This window comes from Orcinus orca, chromosome 12, assembly GCF_937001465.1.
Source record: "Orcinus orca chromosome 12, mOrcOrc1.1, whole genome shotgun sequence".
NCBI classification, from domain to species: domain Eukaryota; kingdom Metazoa; phylum Chordata; class Mammalia; order Artiodactyla; family Delphinidae; genus Orcinus; species Orcinus orca.
The window spans coordinates 32,553,996-32,573,952 of NC_064570.1; the positions used below are offsets into that span (position 1 = coordinate 32,553,996).

The window sequence follows — 19,957 nt, forward strand, 5'->3', positions numbered from 1 at the left end:
TATTTTATATTAATGTTTTTAATTTGAATTTTATTGGTTCTTTAGGCTTTTGTAAAGATTAATTTGTTTTGATTTTATAGAGCTATTAAGTATAAGGAGTTCATATCTGATTTTACGTTTGCACATATTTAAGGAACATAATAAAATTGATTTAGGCCAAACACTGGGGGTACATGAGCCTCTTTTTCCATAAGAGCAATCAGTAAATTATAGTTCTCAAGTTTGAAAAACACTGGTTTAGAAAGTCTTTGAATTTCCCTAATGGCTGCCTGCCTTGATTTGGGACAAAGGGAAGAGCATTTACCAATTATGGCAATTACCCCTTTGGAAGCTTCTGTCATTTTTACCCTGGCTCTTGCTGTTACTGCTCCAACCTACCTTGAGTTCCTGAGTCATATTTTCAAGACCATACAGAATTTTATAAGGAGCAGGCAGTGGGCCAGTGAGGTTGATGCTCGTGGCCATCTGTTCCAGGCGAGCCAAGTCACCGAGAAGAAGGCCGGTGCATTCATCTCCACAAACTGTGAAAGGGAAACAGCAAAGAATATTTACTTCTGCTAAGCATCCCAGGCAGATGTGCAAAGATTTCAGCTATGAAATGTTTTATGGCCTAAGTACTATCCTGTGAAAGATGATGTTTCTCATCTCAGATAATTAATGCTTTCGAATGGATGACGGTTGATAAAAGATGAAAAGAACAACAAAAGAGCAGACATTCCTGTTGCCCAGAACCTGAAATAGGGATGATGATATAAACTGAGAAACCAAAGAGGACGAACAAATGGATTTTGAGGGTAAACGAGTGTACTGCCTAAGTACTAAAGGAGAGGTAAAACATGGACTATAACATTATAAATGTCCCAGAGAGTCACACATGAACAATCTAGAGGAAATCTGTAATTGGCAATAAAATATGCTTTGGAATCTAAAAATGTATACATTGCCCCATTAGATTGCAATGTGGAGTGTCTATAGCAATTAGGTCTCTACGTGCTTCAGGTATTACATATTCAAAAACTGTATGACTCTTTAGCTTGACATCTATTGAGAAGAATATTTTTAAAAGTCAAAAGAACTCTTCTTTTTACAATTTTTTTGTCATGATGAAATGTATTTATTTATCACTTACTTGTTCACTTACTTATGCATTTGCCAACTCTTCCTCTTTAACTATTCAGCACATTATCACTCATGATTAGATGCAGTCCAACAAATTCCTACTTTGATGATTAACCTAATCCTGTTTTGTGGATAAATAATTGCCAAAAGCCAGGAAAACTTTATTCTTGAAGTAGCCAAGAGTGCTAGTGTTCTACCTATATTTTTTCAATGATTAGAAAGGGGGACTATTCAAATTTAGTGGTGGTGGAAGGGGGTTGGACGGTAGTAGGGTGGTGGAGAGAAACAATGGTTTCTTCACCATTATCACTTGAATCTCATAAATAGTAAAATTTCTAAAATTAAAAGATATTGATTCTTTTGGAGGCTTTATAAAATATACCTATTCAGTTTGGATTTTTAGTTCAAAATTTTTTTTTTCACTCTTTGCATCAGAGTAATGAGATGTAGCTCTCCATGCCAAGAAGCACGTGCTACCACATTTATGATATGCGTTCGTGCATACAGTTACAATTTCTAGCTTACGTTCTGCAGATAGAGGTATAAAAACTATACACGTGTTAGAAGAGAGGAAAATATATAACATGAAAAATACTGAGACCTGGAGCAGCTTTGGATCATGCCCCAAACTGGCAAGAATTCAATTAGTTCTCTAAACAGGACTCCCCTGAGCGGCCTAATGGAGAGAAAACCATTAACTGAAGCTTGTAAACACAGAGAAGTAGTACAGAGAGTGATTCTGTGATGGGACAGCAGTTAGAGGTGAGTTACAATATCCCTTCACAGGGATTAAACTGCCCCAGCAGGGCTTTTAATAAATCAGCTCCTTGCAGGTGACACCCGTAAGTGTTGAGTGTCACCTGCAGGGGCGCTGTAAGCTCCTGATGCCTTGCAAGCTGAGCGAACAAAGAGGCTTTGGGAGCTGGAGGTGGAATCTGAAACTAGAGCTGGATCTCTTCCTCTTCTAGCCAGAACGAAAGAGAATTTGCTCTGCATGGAAACTAAGTAAAAGGAAAAGAATGCTGTGGCTTCAAACCCTCAGTTCAATGCAAGTGCTTGAGAAGCTTCAACAGACCTCTTGACATGAAGTAATTGTAGAAAACACAACCTGGAACACAATTAGGTACCAAATTGACTATGTCTAAACACCAAGACCCTGTCTGATTCTCACACTTGAGTGGGTTTTAGAATCATCTGAGGGCTTTCTTAAATCACAGGAGGCTGGGCCATACCCCTAGCAGTTCTGATTCAAGAGGTGATCGAATCACCTGGTTTCTGATTCTCTGACTGATCATGTGCTTTTCCAACAAACTCCCAGGTGAACACTAATACTCTGGTCTGAGCACCACACTTTGAATAACTACTAGATCAACAGCAATGGCATGACCTGGGAGCTTGTTAGAAATACATAATCTTGGGCTCTATCCTAGATCTAGTGAAACAGAATCTGTGTTTTAGAAAGATTCCCATGTGACCTATGCATGTTAATGTTTGAAAAGCACTACTGTAGGTCAGTGGTTCTCCATCTTGGCTGCATACAAATCATGGCGATTTACAAAATACAGGTATCTAGGTGTTTCCCCTACCCACCTCCAGAGAATCTGATTTGATGGGTCTGTGGTGAGGCCCAGGCATATTTAAGAGATTCCAGATGATCCTATCATATAGCCAGAGTTTAGAACCACTGGGCCAGATAACAAACTTTAGGGATGCTCTATCCTAAAGGGAGCAAGGATTTGGAAGAGGTCATTTTACTTGCTGTCTCCTCTGCCGAGAACACTTCTTTCTTCATCTTCACCCATGTGACTCCTGGAGATCTAGGTCAAGTGCTCAAGTGTTACTTCCTCGGAGGAGAAGGCCCTGATGACTCTGAAATTACTGTCCCCACCAACCACTACTGTATTCCCTTTGTCTTTTTATCTTAACACTCATGCACGTATAGGCTATCTTTTCATTTTATGTGTTTATATATTGTTTCTCTCTCCTCAGAGAGGGACTTTAATCAACTTTGGTCACAGTGCCTAAGAAAGTGTCTTGCACATAGTAAATAATCAATAAATACTTGCTTACTACTATCTTTGTGAAAGGAGAGCAAAAAATATTTTGGAGAAGATCAGGGAGTTACAAGGACAGGACTGAGAGAAGAATAGAGAGAGGGAGAGAAGGAGACAGAGAAATAGAGATAAAAATATTGGCCAAATAGGAAATGTCTGAATGTGAGAACACTATACATGATACGAAATGAAGAATCACACAGATATGTGAGGAACAGAATAGTATAAAAACTATAGTTTTTATAGTTATAAAACTATAAAACATAGTATAAAAATGGCCAGAGAGGGAAAATTGTCTTGTGATTGGAGAGGCAGAAACTGACTCATGTCAAGGAGATGATTGCTATGATACCTGCATGAGGTAATATTGACACAGGAATTGGAATGGTATTGGAATGGAGGGGAAGAAAAGATATACAAAACGTTAATAAAAGAAATGACACAGTTGGGTTACTGGCCAGATAAAGATGATGCTCATTTCTGGGGAGGATGAAGGGTTAAAAGTGTTTACCATTTCTTTGCCGCTCCTCCCATTAAGAGGTGGAGTCTATTCCCCCGCACATCCCCCTTTGAATCGGGGTTGGCTTTATGACAAACTCTGACCATCAGAATGCTTCAGAGGGACACTGAGCCTTAGCTTCAAGGAGTTTCGCAGTTTCTGCTTCCACACTTCTGGAATCCTGCTGCCTTGTGAAAAATCCCAGGCTAGCCTTCTTGAGGAAGAGAGGCAACATGAGCAACAGAGAGGCAGATCCAACATTCTAGCTGAGGTCCTACCATGTGAATAAGGCCATCTAGGGACCCACCCCACCGCATGATAACAAAAGAAGTATCCAAGGGGACCCTGTTCAAATTGCCAACCTACAGAATAGTGAGGATATATATAGTTGCTGTATATTCTCAACAACTATTAAATTTTGGAGTAGTAGCAATAGATAACTGATAAACTTTGTCAATTTTCGCATGTGTGATTTAGAATGTGAATTCAGCTTAGAGACTTCAAGTTGCAATTCATAGGTTAAAAAGTATTAACAACAGTTCTTAATTTTATTAAAAGTTAAGAAGAATGTGAAGGTCCCTTTCCCACTGAATCCAAGTTCATCACTACTTTAAAAGTTCCATTCAAAGCACTGTGCTCTTTTTTCACTTTCAAGATCTTGAAAGATACTTGATAATATGACATCTCACTATGCTTTTTAGGGTAGTGTACGCTTCAGAAATACTTTGCTAGCTCTTTCTCTAATTTATCTATAATTCATAACCTACCCATTTCTAAGAGGAATTGAGTCAGCTCATTGATAATGGTATGGCTAGAGGCTCCTTACTGATGGTTCCAGAAATTTTCAGGGAAATGTTTTCTCAGTACTCTCAGTTTTCACTTCAGACAAGCAGAAATCAGGGACTGGAATGCAGAACTAGATCTGATTTACTGTAATACACTACAGAGTAAATTGGTGAGCTAAATTGATGCCAAGAGGCATGATGGATACGGATTTTTCTGTCATTTATTCTACCTCCTGCCCATCTGTTTTGGTTCCTCATCTTCAGTTGTTGAAATGAAAATGTACTTAATTGCTCTTTCAAGGACTCATAATTCCATTTTATGTCTCTGTGTCCAAAGGTCTATTATTATCCCATGTCTTATGGTCTCCGTATCTGCTTTTGGGGGAACAAAGTACAAGCACATTTCCATAGATGAAAGGTAAGTTTTATAGTATGCTCCAAGTAATACACTAACATCTGTCCAAATGGGTCAGAAAGACTTATGAATTCGACAGCCATGGGAGTTTTTTCAAAGCTTCTGTACAAGTCTAGTTCATGCAGTTATAAGATAAACACATGGGGAAGTGTGCCCTTTACATAATGGTTTGCTATTTTATCCTGACACAAAATATTTAACTTACACCACAAGCTACTTTTATTTGTCCTCAAAAAGTCTGAAATGTCTGGCAACAAACACTGGAAGTGGGATGCAAATTAAAACCACGTTTAATTCACTATGATAGGGAAGATCTGAAGAGTGTATAGAGACAAGGAATATTCACATTACGTAAACAATTGTTCTTTGATAAGGGTGCAGTAACTGCTCAGTGTAAATTGACACCTATCTTATAATCAAGACCCCCAAGGAACCTCTCCAAACCATTCTCCTATTCAGCAATAGAGATAAGCTTATAAAATGAGATTCTGCCTGAAATGCATGGGAGCAAAAGCAAATATTTCAAGACTATGATTATATTTTACATGACTAAATGTTTTTGAGGCTTTGCTTATAAAAGTGTCAGGATAAATTTGTGTCTAATACTAGCAAATGCAATACTACATTCAGGTTGTTACAGCTGGGCACATGTAAGGGGCAAATCATGCAGCTTATATTACAGATCTTTCCGTTAGCAATTAGTACAAAATACTGCATTTCTACCAGAGTCCCCCATGCATAATAACTACTGGCTTACCGTCACAAAAAATACACACACTGTATCCAAACCAAAGAAGCCAAAGCTGAAATGAGTGCACTGCATGTTTTTAAGAAGGCCAAACCTATTAACCAATTTTAGGTAAAGATACATAAATTGTCTGGCTCTAATCAAAAAGGGATCAAATGAGTAAATATACATTTCTAACAAAAGATAAAATTTGTGTGTTAATGTGTGTGTTTTAATTTAATTCTTCCACATTAAGGCCGTTGATAATTCCTTGGGTATGGATTGTATATTTCTCTTTCCTATTTCTTCTTCAAGAAGAAAGTTTTAGATTAGCATTTATTTAGGGCTTATTAAAATGGATTCAGTTATTTCATATTATTTATAGATAAATATCTTCTAAAATAAAAATGTGGTTTCAGACCCATTAAAAATGCTTTTTTTTTCTTTTTTTGCCTGTTAGTTCTTTGAATAGAGGGAAAGACTTTCTGTAGGTTTAGGATGAGGCTGATGAATTTACTCATGTACCAAGCAGTTGTGATATATATACATATATAAACATTAAATAAAATTATGTATATAAATATATATTAAAAATAAGTTCGATATGGTTCAAGTATGGTATAGCTCTTCAAAAAACAAATGGAAGCTTTGAAAGTATTATAAGTAATAATGGGACAGTAGCTTTTATCTATACAATATTCACTACATTGAAGACAATATGTTTGTGTCTTGCCTTCATTATCTCATCTAATGTTTACAGCAATTCTATGAGATAAGTACTATTAATATCCTAATTTTAAAGATGAGAAAAAGAGTTACAATCATAGTGTTTATGAATCTATAAATAATGTATTTGAAGAACTTTAAGAGAAAGCAAAAATGTAAGGTCACTGTAAAAGGGGTTTTCAGTGACTTGAAAAGCTAAGAATTATAAAAAAAAAAAAACCAGAATTTAGCCTAACCTAAGTATCTCATCAAAAACTGCTTCACTCAATGACCAGCAAGCTACAGTTCTGGACACCCTATGCCAAACAACTAGCAAGACAGGAACACAACCCCACCCACTAGCAGAGAGGCTGCCTAAAATTATAATAAGGCCACAGACACCCCAAAAAACACCACAAGACGTGGACCTGCCCACCAGAAAGACAAGATCCAGCCTCATCCACAAGAACACAGGCACTAGTGCCCTCCACCAGGAAGCCTACACAACCCACTGAACCAACCTTACCCACTGGGGGAAGACACCAAAAACAACGGGAACGAAGAACCTGCAGCCTGCAAAAAGGAGACCCCAAACACAGTAAGATAAGCAAAATGAGAAGACAGAAAAATACACAGCGGATGAAGGAGCAAGATAAAAACCTACCAGACCTAATAAATGAAGAGGAAATAGGCAGTCTACCTGAAAAAGAATTCAGAATAAGGACAGTAAAGATGATCCAAAATCTTGCAAATAGAGAAAATGCAAGAAACATTTACCAAGGACCTAGAAGAACTAAAGAGGAAACAAGCAATGATGAACAACACAATAAATGAAATTAAAAATACTCTAGAAGGGATCAATAGCAGAATAACTGAGGCAGAAGAACGGATAAGTGACCTGGAAGATAAAATAGTGGAAATAACTACTGCAGAGCAGAATAAAGAAAAAAGGAAGAAAAGAACTGAGGACAGTTTCAGAGACCTCTGGGACAACATTAAACGCACCAACATTCGAATTATAGGGGTCCCAGAAGAAGAGAAAAAGAAAGGGACTGAGAAAATATTTGAAGAGATTATAGTTGAAAACTTCCCTAATATGGGAAAGGAAACAGTTAATCAAGTACAGGAAGCACAGAGAGTCCCATACAGGATAAATCCAAGGAGAAACATGTCAAGACACATATTAATCAAACTATCAAAAATTAAATACAAAGAAAACATATTAAAAGCATCAAGGGAAAAACAGCAAATAACACACAAGGGAATCCCCATAAGGTTAACAGCTGATCTTTCAGCAGAAACTCTGCAAGCCAGAAGGGACTGGCAGGACATATTTAAAGTGATGAAGGAGGAAAACCTACAACCAAGATTACTCTACCCAGCAAGGATCTCATGTCAGATTTGATGGAGAAATTAAAACCTTTACAGACAAGGAAAAGCTGAGAGAGTTCAGCACCACCAAACCAGCTTTACAACAAATGCTAAAGGAATTTCTCTAGGCAAGAAACACAAGAGAAGGAAAAGACCTACAATAACAAACCCAAAACAATTAAGAAAATGGGAATAGGAACATACATATCAAAAATTACCTTAACTGTAAATGGATTAAATGCTCACACCAAAAGACACAGACTGGCTGAATGGATACAAAACAAGACCCGTATATATGCTGTCTACAAGAGACCCACTTCAGACCTAGGGACACATAGTAGACTGAAAGTGAGGGAATGGAAAAAGATATTCCATGCAAATGGAAATCAAAAGAAAGCTGGAGTAGCAATTCTCACATCAGACAACGTAGACTTTAAAATAAAGACTATTAGAAGACACAAAGAAGGACAATACATAATGATCAAGGGATCGATCTAAGAAGAAGATATAACAATTGTAAATATTTATGTACTCAACATAGGAGCACCTCTATACATAAGGCAAATACTAACAGCCATAAAAGGGGAAATCGACAGCAACACATTCATAGTAGGGGACTTTAACACCCCACTTTCACCAATGGACAGCTCATCCAAAATGAAAATAAATAAGGAAACACAAGCTTTAAATGATATATTAAACAAGACAGACTTAATTGATAATTATAGGACATTCCATCCAAACACAACAGAATACACATTTTTTTCAAGTGCTCAAAGAACATTCTCCAGGATAGATCATATCTTGGGTCACAAATCAAGCCTTGGTAAATTTAAGAAAATTGAAATTGTATCAAGTATCTTTTCCAACCACAATGCTATGAGACTAGATATAAATTACAGGAAAAAAATGTAAAAGATATTAACACATGGAGGGTAAACAATACACTACTGAATAACTATGAGATCACTGAAGAAATCAAAGAGGAAATCAAAAAATACCTAGAAACAAATGACAATGGAGACACGACGACCCAAAATCTATGGGATGCAGCAAAAGCAGTTCTAAGAGGGAAGTTTATAGCAATACAATCCTACCTTAAGAAACAGGAAATATCTCGAATAAACCACCTAACCGTGCACCTAAAGCAATTAGAGAAAGAAGAACAAAAAACCCCCAAAATTAGCAGAAGGAAAGAAATCATAAAGATCAGATCAGAAATAAATGAAAAAGAAATGAAGGAAATGATAGCACAGATCAATAAAACTAAAAGCTGGTTCTTTGAGAAGATAAACAAAATTGATAAACCATTATCCAGACTCATCAAGAAAAAAAGGGAGAAGACTCAAATCAATAGAATTAGAAATGAAAAAGGAGAAGTAAAAACTGACACTGCAGAAATACAACCGATCATGAGAGATTACTACAAGCAACTCTATGTCAATAAAATGGACAAATTCTCAGAAATGCACAACCTGCCAAGACTGAATCAGGAAGAAATAGAAAATATGAACAAACCAATCACAAGCACTGAAACTGAAACTGCGATTAAAAATCTTCCAACAAACAAAACCCCAAGACCAGACGGCTTCACAGGAGAATTCTATCAAACATTTAGAGAAGAGCTAACACCTATCTTTCTCAAACTCTTCCAAAATATAGCAGAGGGAGGAACACTCCCAAACTCATTCTACGAGGCCACTATCACCCTGATACCAAAACCAGACAAGGATGTCACAAAGAAAGAAAACTACAGGCCAACATCACTGATGAACATAGATGCAAAAATCCTCAACAAAATACTAGCAAACAGAATCTAACAGCACATTAAAAGGATCATACACCATGATCAAGTGGGGTTTATTTCAGGAATGCAAGGATTCTTCAATATAAGCAAATCAATCAACGTGATACACCATATTAACAAACTGAAGGAGAAAAACCATATGATCATCTCAAAAGATGCAAAGAAAGCTTTTGACAAAATTCAACACCCATTTATGATAAAGACCCTGCAGAAAGTAGACATAGAGGGAACTTTCCTCAACATAATAAAGGCCATATATGACAAATCCACAGCCAATATCATCCTCAATGGTGAAAAACTGAAACCATTTCCACTAAGATCAGGAACAAGACAAGATTGGCCACTCTCACCACTCTTATTCAACATAGTTTTGGAAGTTTTAGCCACAGCAATCAGAGAAGAAAAGGAAATAAAAGGAATCTGAATCAGAAAAGAAGAAGTAAAGCTGTCACTGTTCGCAGATGCTACCAGAAAACTACTAGAGCTAATTAATGAACTCGGTAAAGTAGCAGGATACATAATTAATGCACAGAAATCTCTGGCATTCCTACACACTAATGATGAAAAATCTGAAAGTGAAATTAAGAAAACACTCCCATTTGCCACTGCAACAAAAAGAATAAAATATCTAGGAATAAACCTACCTAAGGACACAAAAGACCTGAATGCAGAAAATTATAAGACACTGATGAAAGAAATTAAAGATGATACAAATAGATAGAGAGATATACCATGTTCTTGGATTGGAAGAATCAACACTGTGAAAATGACTCTAATACCCAAAGCAATCTACAGATTCAATGCAATCCCTATCAAACTATCACTGGCATTTTTCACAGAACTAGAACAAAAAAATTCACAATTTGTATGGAAACACAAAAGACCCCGAATAGCCAAAGCAATCTTGAGAACGAAAAACGGAGTTGGAGGAATCAGGCTCCCTGACTTTAGACTACACTACAAAGCTACAGTAATCAAGACAGTATGGTACTGGCACAAAAACAGAAAGATAGATCAATGGAACAGGATAGAAAGCCCAGAGATAAACCCATGCACATAAGGTCACCTTATCTTCGATAAAGGAGGCAGGAATGTACAGTGGAGAAAGGAGAGCCTCTTCAATAAATGGTGCTGGGAGAACTGGACAGGTACATGTAAGAGTATGAGATTAGAACACTCCCTAACACCACACACAAAAATAAGCTCAAAATGGATTAAAGACCTAAATGTAAGGCCAGAAATTATCAAACTCTTAGAGGAAAACATAGGCAGAACACTCTATGACATATATCACAGCAAGATCCTTTTTTACCCACCTCCTAGAGAAATGGAAATAAAAACAAAAATAAACAAATGGGACCTAATGAAACTTCAAAACTTTTGCACAGCAAAGGAAACCATAAACACGACCAAAGACAGAATTGGAGAAAATAGTTGCAAATGAAGCAACTGACAAAGGATTATCTCCAAAACATAGAAGCAACTCATGCAGCTCAATAACAAAATACAAACAACCCAATCCAAAAATGGGCAGAAGACCTAAATAGACATTTCTCCAAAGAAGATATACAGACTGCCAACAAACACATGAAAGAATGCTCAACATCATTAATCATTAGAGAAATGCAAATCAAAACTACAATGAGATATCATCTCACAGCAGTCAGAATGGCCATCATCAAGAAATCTACAAACAATAAATGCTGGCGAGGGTGTGGAGAAAAGGGAACACTCTTGCACTGCTGGTGGGAATGTGAATTGGTACAGCCACTATGGAGAACAGTATGGAGGTTCCTTAAAAAACTACAAATAGAACTACCATATGACCCAGCAATCCCACTACTGGGCATATACCCTGAGAAAACCATAATTCAAAAAGAGTCATGTACCAAAATGTTCATTGCAGCTCTATTTACAATAGCCAGGAGATGGAAGCAACCTAAGTGTCCATCATCGGATGAATGGATAAAGAAGATGTGGCACATATATACAATGGAATATTACTCAGTCATAAAAAGAAACGAAATTGAGTTATTTGTAGTGAGGTGGATGGACCTAGAGCCTGTCATACAGAGTGAAGTAAGTCAGAAAGTGAAAGACAAATACCATATGCTAACACATATATATGGAATCTAAGAACAAAAATGTCATGAAGAACGTAGGCGTAAGACAGGAATAAAGACACAGACCTACTAGAGAATGGACTTGAGGACATGGGGAGGGGGAAGGGTAAGCTGGGACAAAGTGAGAGAGTGGCATGGACATATATACACTACCAAGCGTAAAGTGGATAGCTAGTGGGAAGCAGCCACATAGCACAGGGAGATCAGCTAGGTGCTCTGTGACCGCCTGGAGTGGTGGGATAGGAAGGGTGGGAGGGAGGGAGACGCAAGAGGGAAGAGATATGGGAACATATGTATATGTATACCTGATTCACTTTGTTATAAAGCAACAAGTAACACACCATTGTAAAGCAATTATACTCCAATAAAGATGTAATAAAAAAATTATGAATTTAGTCTTACTCATATCTATGAGTAAAAATTTTACTGTTATACTTTGCCTCTTATTTTTCTAGTCAGTTCTTAACTTCAATTTGGAAAGGAAATATACTTGTCTAAATAGATTTGGCTCAATAAAATTACGCTCATGTTCAGAATTTCGAATTTAAGGAATAAAAGTGTTAAAATATTAACATTAAATGAGCATTAAAATAATCTTCCTTATTACTGGTGAAACTGAGGGTAATCACAAGTTAGAGTCATTAAACTATTACTTTCTGAATCAATAATAAACTGTAACCTGCCTAAATTAAAAACAAAAACAAAAACTGAGGAGCTACATAAAGCATCATGTTTTTGAAAAAACTGATCAAATAATAACCATGGTGATAAGAACAGCTAAAATTTATTGAACATGTATTATGCTTAGAAACCACCTAATGTACATAGGACTTTATTTCCACTTTATGGATAATAAAATGAGGTTTAGGAAAGTTAGCTAATCGAATGTCACACAACTTTTATGTGGCCAGCCAGAATTCAAAGCGTCTATACCCCTTCACTATAGCATGCTTCCTTGCATTAGGAGATGGTCTGTTTCAAGGACACCACCGAATAGAAGATGATTAGACTACCTCATTTATAAGACTTCCAACTTTAAGGTGATGTGATCTATTTTTCTTCAAGGTTAATAAACTCCCTGGATTCTGCAGAGTGCAAATTGCAATCAAGTAGAGTTTACTCTCAAAATAAAGCCTGACTGAAAAGAAAAGAAATAGTGATCAGCCTCTTCTACACAACAGTTCAACAGCACAAGTCCTTAATCTATTAATGGAACGGCTTTCTCAATGTGATATACAAACCACTGAGACTGATGGCCAATAAGAAAATTACCTGGAATCAGAGTGATAGTTGCTGTTCTACAGCATTGCTAGCCTTGACCAAGGCCGAGAACGTTGCCAACAAGAAACTCAAAGCACCTTTCACTAACAAAATAGATGTGAAAAAGGTGTGAGGAGGGTGAACAGAAGTTACTTTTATAGCTATCCTGATGCCTGGATTTGAACAACATACCCCAGTTTAGAGTTGTAGAAAACTATAATAGCCATACTGGGCTTTGAATAGGAACTAGTACTTGGGGATTAAATGGGGATAGAGAGAGGATGGTGTTTAAAAGGTTAGGATGGGGCTTCCCTGGTGGCACAGTGGTTGAGAGTCTGCCTGCCGATTCAGGGGACACGGGTTCGTGTCCCGGTCCGGGAAGATCCCACATGCCGCGGAGCGGCTGGGCCCGTGAGCCATGGCCGCTGAGCCTGCGCATCCGGAGCCTGTGCTCCGCAATGGGAGAGGCCACAACAGTGAGAGGCCCGTGTACCGCAAAAACAAAACAACAACAAAAAAGAGGTTAGGATGGAGTGTGATCACATGTCCAACAGAGCCTCACTCATTAAATAGCAAATGGAGGTCAACTGACGTTTTTTTATCATCTTTTACTATAGAAAGTCCCATTTTCTTTACAGTAATCAACCACATTCCACTATTTTGTTCCTGCTCTCATATATAGGGGACAATAAGTGCCATTAGTAATCATCTTTGATTATAAGAGTACTGCAGGGTTCTCGTGATAATACATAAGGGCCTCTGCATTACTGTGATAGATCCTTGTTGGCAACTGGCTATTGAAAACAATAATCTATATAAAACAGATAACTAACAAGGACCTACTGTATAGCACAGGGAACTATACTCAATATTTTGTAATAACCTATAAGGGAAAAAAATCTGAAAAAAAATTATACATATATAAAATGGAATCACTGTGCTGTATACCTGAAACTAACAAGACACTGTAAATCAACTAGGGTTCAATAAAATTAAAAAAAATAAAAACAATCTAGACTGTGTCTCTGCAGGTCAGTATCAAGTCAGGGTAAAACTTCAAACCTTGGGTTTTATCAAGTGTCTAGAAAGTGCACATTTTACAGAGTTAGTGCACTACCACATTTAGTTAGGCTTACCTTAGGTTACAGGTAATAAAAACACAGTTTATGATTGCTTTTGCAACATTAGCAAGAAAAGCATCTTCTAAAATGTTATATTTTAGACAAATTGTGACTATAAATAATAAAGCTGATATATACCTAATATTTCATATGCTTTGAATAAAAATAGAAAGCATCAATATGATATTTATAAAATGATATTTCAGGCTCTCTTTACAGAATGACATCCTGCCAACAGCTACTAATTTTAAATTCTGTTCTTTAGGAGAATAATATTTTACTACACCACTCATAATCTATTTTAAACATTGTACAAATTGTTCAGTGTTAATTACTAGTCTGTAGAAAATAGGACATGAAAAAATCCAAGTTTTGTGCTTCCCAATACAAAACTTTACTGTTAAATAAATAATGCTTTTCTTGCCGAGTCTCAGATTTCAGAAAGGCAGGTGGTTGTTCTCACTTTATAAAATGACTTGTAAATTATGAATGAGGGTTGAAAGAAGAAGTTGGATTTGTATTAACCTAACTTAGTAAGGCGTCCTGATTTGGGAAATCCAATAAAATATCTACTCAGAACTCATCAACATCTGTAAAGAAAGAATGCATTGCAGAGCTCTCTCCAATTATCCCCACAAGAAAAAAATGAAAAGGCTTTGGAGGAAATCTGAGCACCCAGTTAGTGTGTCTTCTCATCTGCACAGAGGACAGGACTCCACTTGACCATCTCTGATGAATAAGAATCTATCATAACTACCATAACGTTTTTTTGGTTTTTTTGGCCGCACCATGTGGCTCATGGGATCTCAGTTCCCCGACCAGGGATTGAACCTGGGCCACAGCAGTGAAAGCTCTGAATCCTAACCACTAGACCACCAGGGAACTCCTGATAACTACCATAATGTTTTAAAACTTAGAGGAAAGAGTCTTAATGGTTAGCAGAGGGGAAAAAAAATGTATGTACCTACTGACATTATACACATTAAAATTTTTTCATTTTTTTAAGCCCATTTTATCTTTCTTCTTCATAGAGGTAAGATGGGCTCTAAGCCCAGAAGAAGTAAATGAATTAAGAACTGAAATAATTAATGTTGAATATATTGGGAAAACCATGTTTTCTTTTTGTGCCTTGCATTAACAGTCAGCATAGGGGTTAAGAAAGTAAGATTTTCAAGACAGATCTAGGTTCAAATCACAACTCTGTTGAAAAGTCAGGGTGAACCTTGGAAAGGTGACTTAAATCACCTAAATTCAGTTTTACTTATTTATTTATTTAAAATGTAAAAATTTTTGTTGGGGTATAGTTGTTTCAGTTTTTTTTAAAATCACACTGTGGACATAATAATGTATGGGGACGTGGCAAGAATGAAAAGAACAGCATATAAAGCACTTAACATCATTTCTGACAAATGGAAGGCTCTCAACACGGGTGAACCTTTAAAGAATTACTACTGTGATGAATCCTGTGTGGCGGAAGGGGCTGTAGGGGATGCCTGGGATTGAAAGCAGATACGTTGGTCAGGTGTGCCCAGGCACTGAGTTGGTTTGGCGGGGTTGATAACGTTGGTGGTTTGAATTTGGCTAACTATGAGAGACTCTTGTATCTAAATATTTCCTACTAAAGGCACAGACTATTCGTGTAAATTCTTCATGATAGTAATGGAATGCCCATGTATAAAAAGCCTGTGTCCTGCAAGAAACTCACTATTTTGGATCCAATAAAACCCTAGCTTGCTCTCTGGCAATTGTCTGTGGCAGCTATTAGTTTCTTTTAGAAATGTAGGTGGTCAAGAAAAGTTCTTTCATGCTTTCTGCATTTTCTCTGTGTCCTCTACAGCACAATTTAAAATTATTTGTTAAATAAATTAAGAGCATAAACTAACTATACAGGGAGACTCCTTCCACCAATATGCAGCTCACCTGAGATACTGCAATGATCATGCCAATGTCATTTATCCTACATTTTTGGGGGGGTATACATATCCATGATGTAGGCCAAATTAAACTGTGTTTTCTAGAGAATGAACCAAAGAGAGAAGAATTAACTGTACAATACATGCTCCAGGCTCCAAAGAAGCTTTTCTCAGAAGACATTTCTCTTACTATATAAATATTCTCTTGCCAGAACCAGGCTACTTTCATCCACTCCCACTCATGGGCATTATAAAATTCTACTATAGGCACACGTGACAAAACAGGCCCTGCAGATCAAATGTGCTGGGTCAATCCATTCTTTGGTTTCTTGCTCTAAGTTAGCTTAAGGATATAGAAAGATAGAAGGAAAAGAAGAAGTAAAACTGTCACTGTTTGCAGATGACATGATGCTATATATAGAAAACCCTAAAGGCACTGCCCCAAAACTATTTGAACTCATCATTGAATTCAGTAAAGTGGTAGGACACAAAATTAATATACAGAAATCTATCGTATTTTTATATACTAACAACAAACTATTAGAAAGAGAAATTAAGAAAACAATCCCACTTACAATTGCATCAAAAAGAATAAAATACCTAGGTATAAATCTAACTAAGGAGGTAAAAGACCTATACTTGTAAAACTGTAAGACACTGGTTAAAGAAATTGAAGACAACACAAGCAAACGGAAGGATATACCGCGCTTATGGATTGGAAGAGTATTGTTTAAATGACCATACTACCTAAAGTAACCTACAGATTTGATCCAATCTCTATCAGAATACAATGGCATTTTCCACAGAACTAGAACAAATGATTCTAAAATTTGTATGGAAAAACAAAATACATGAAGGAGCCAAAACAATCTTGAGAAAGAAGAGCAGAGCTGGAGGAATCAGGCTCCTTGACTTCAGACCCTACTACAAAGCTACAGTTATCAAAACGGTATGGTACTGGCACAAAAATACACATATAGATTAATGGAACAAGGTAGAAAGCAAAAAAACCAACAAACTCATGGAAAAAGAGATCAGATTTTTCTGATCTCACCTCTAGAAAATTAATTACTTTAAAGTTCAAGGTCCGTTAGATTAGCATTTAGGTTAGGAATATCTATATATTACTTAGTTAAATATTTCCACATTAATAATTTAGTTTCAATAATATTAAAACTAGTTGGATTACATTGGAAGTCCATTTCAATTATCATTAAAATATGCCATTTTACTTGAGAAGAGTGAATATGTATACACCAATAACTGAATACGATAACGTAAATGTATATTACATATTACACTTCATCTCTCCCCTCCCATCAACCTTGACACTTACTTTTATTTTAAATGCAATACACTTTCATCAAAGATTGTTGAAATACATAGAAAAAAAGTTTAAAAAGTTATATTCCCAAACATACCCAGTCTTTACCTTTTGGCATATCTAAAAAGCCAGCCTTAGCTTTTGAGGTAACTCATCAAACTAGAGCACAAACAAAAATTCTAGTTAAAATGTTAAGCTTCAGACACACATAAGATGTTAAAACCAGAAATACTGGCATGTGTAAATACATTAAAATAAATAAATATTGAAATAAAAGACACTTAAATAATTTCCATTTCTATTTGTTAGAAAGAATTAAGACCACTAATGTAAATTCCCTCAAGGAAAAGAATACCATAATATAACTGTCCTCTCTAAATTTATAAATAACTGTTTTAGATTAGAATTTATATAAGATCCAAGAATTCTATTTAACTACTGATATTCGATGTATGTTTAGTATGGCATTACTGAATCCAGAAGCAGTTATTAAAACAAAACAAAACATATGAGTAAAAACACTTGAGTTCATTGTCACCGCTTCCAGGTTCTGTAGGGCAAGAGAAAGTTACGAAGCAGGATGCCCATGGATTTCTGTAAAAACTCGGAAAAGAAAAGTCAGTTGTAATTCAAGCCTTACAGTGTCTGTCCAGCTGATTACAAATTCAGGAGGATTCTAAAAATATTTAATAAACCCAGACCTTTAATCTGTCACAAAGGCAATGTCAACTTTAGGTAAAACTGCAAACTCTGAGATGGGCAAAATAAAATAAAATCTGCCTCCAGGAGCTTTGCTGTAGGTCTCCAATGAACTGACTAAAGCATGCTGAGGATTTTCTCAGCTGTTCTTGGCTCAGGAGATGAGACAAAAACAGCAGGCAAACAGAAGAAGGTGGATAGATAGTGTCAGAGAAAATGAAGAGTAACACTAGGTATTGCTTGCAGAATAAGAAAAAAAAAAAAGTCAGTCTTTCCCATTGGAAATGAGATAGAAATGGAACCAAGGCCCCCAGAACTAATAGCTAAGTTAGTATACGTACAAACACACTCCATGCCCTCGCGCGCATGCCAGTGTTTGCAGCCGTCACACTTCTGCCCCGTGGCTCCGGGTCGGCACGTGCAGATCCCTGTGACAGGGTCACAGGGGACAGGCAGTGAGCCATGGGGGTCACACTCACATTCTTGGCAGGAGCCTCCGGGGCTGCTTGGGCTGCCGGTATAGCCAGGGGCACACCTGAATTTAAACAGTGACAAAGCAAAGGAGATTAATAGTAAGTCATGTCTCGAAATTGTTGTTGTGTGTGTGTGTATTGTTTGAATGAAACAAAATTGATACCAGAAGTCAATAGATCAGGGGTTAGCAAACTTTTCCTGTAAAGAACCAGACTGTAAATATTTTAGGCTTTGCAGGTCAAGAGGCAAAATCAAACTCGTGCAGTGAAAGAAATTTTCAAATACTGTTGGTTGATGGAATTCAAACATAATAATAGAATATAAATTGATTTATAATAATAATCTACTAATGGAAAACCAAACTAATAATGAGAAGAATGGGATTCTTGTTGAGGTATCAAATTCACTTAACTAGGGCTCAAAATTAGAAATGAATAAAATTTTCTATTTACTCCTGGGTTTTCCTAGAAGCACGCATTTTAGAGGTCAAAATGACCAAGGAATTCAACCCATTAATTTTACTAATGAGCAAAAAGAAGCAAGTGGCGATAAATTACTACATTTTCTATTTAATTCGACTGGTCTTTCCTTTCTACCACATCTTCCTCAAGATGGATTTTTCATTGTGTATCTCTGGAAGTGGGGTAATGTTATGCCAATAAAATATGTAACACCGACTTGAGAAATTAGAAAGGAAATCCAACTGGATGAAGCCAAATTGCCATCCACTCTCTTCTACCCGTCTGTGCAACCATTCATCTACGTATATACCACTGTCGGTTATGTTACTGGAAGTCTGATAACTTTACAAGATGCTGGCAAAACCGTATGCTCTGGTTTACCCAGAATGGTCCCAGTTTGCCTGTTGTCCTGGCTTAAGTATTAAAAACATATTCTGTCTTTCCCTAGAGTATCCTGGATTGGAAAATAAATTATACACATAGCCTAAATATAATCAACGGTAAGAATTTTTGTTCAAGAGGAAAATATGGGAGGAAGCTGAGAGACAGTAGGAAATTGAAGGCAAAAGTTGTAAACACTAGCCAGATAATCCTGGACCATCTTTAGTGGCCTGGGACTGTAGAAACTTGCAGGCTGATTGTGAAAGTTAGTTCATCCCATGCTGGTTAGAAAAAGCAAAGCAAGAAGAAAATGATCTGTAACGTTAGGTTTTTATACATTTATGGTTTTAATATTTTATTTCCAATGTACTATTACAAATGCTCAATAAAAGTATCATTTAAATAAGCCCACTTAAATGGTTTCTTAACATTTTCAGGTGAAAGAATTCAATTCTAAGCAGGTTCAGAAAGATTAAATGTTCAGAGAGTTTTAGTTACAAGAGTAACGAAGACAAAGCATGGGTAGGGGTTTCTACAATACAGTGACACTCAAGACATTTAAGCAGTTTTAGACCTGAGCTGATGAGTTTGGGCAGGTCATAAGGTGATTTAAATGATTTAAGAAGCTCTCAGAAGTGAAACAAATTTATTTGGAAGGTTACAATAAAAATTTAAGCAAGACCTTTGGATTAATTTAGCTGAATAAAAGCAATTTTTCA

General features: G+C 36.6%; 1 protein-coding gene across 1 annotated transcript in view; it reads right to left on the reverse strand.

Annotated features, from left to right (window-relative positions):
- Positions 1-19,957, reverse strand: part of LAMA2 (laminin subunit alpha 2) — a 607,678-nt gene that overhangs the window by 136,800 nt on the left and 450,921 nt on the right. Inside the window, exons 32-33 of the mRNA XM_049695645.1 lie at positions 18,264-18,457; positions 379-521 (exon numbers count right to left, since the gene is read on the reverse strand). Of these exons, the coding sequence (XP_049551602.1) occupies positions 379-521; positions 18,264-18,457 (337 nt within the window). The remainder of the gene's footprint in view (positions 1-378; positions 522-18,263; positions 18,458-19,957) is intronic.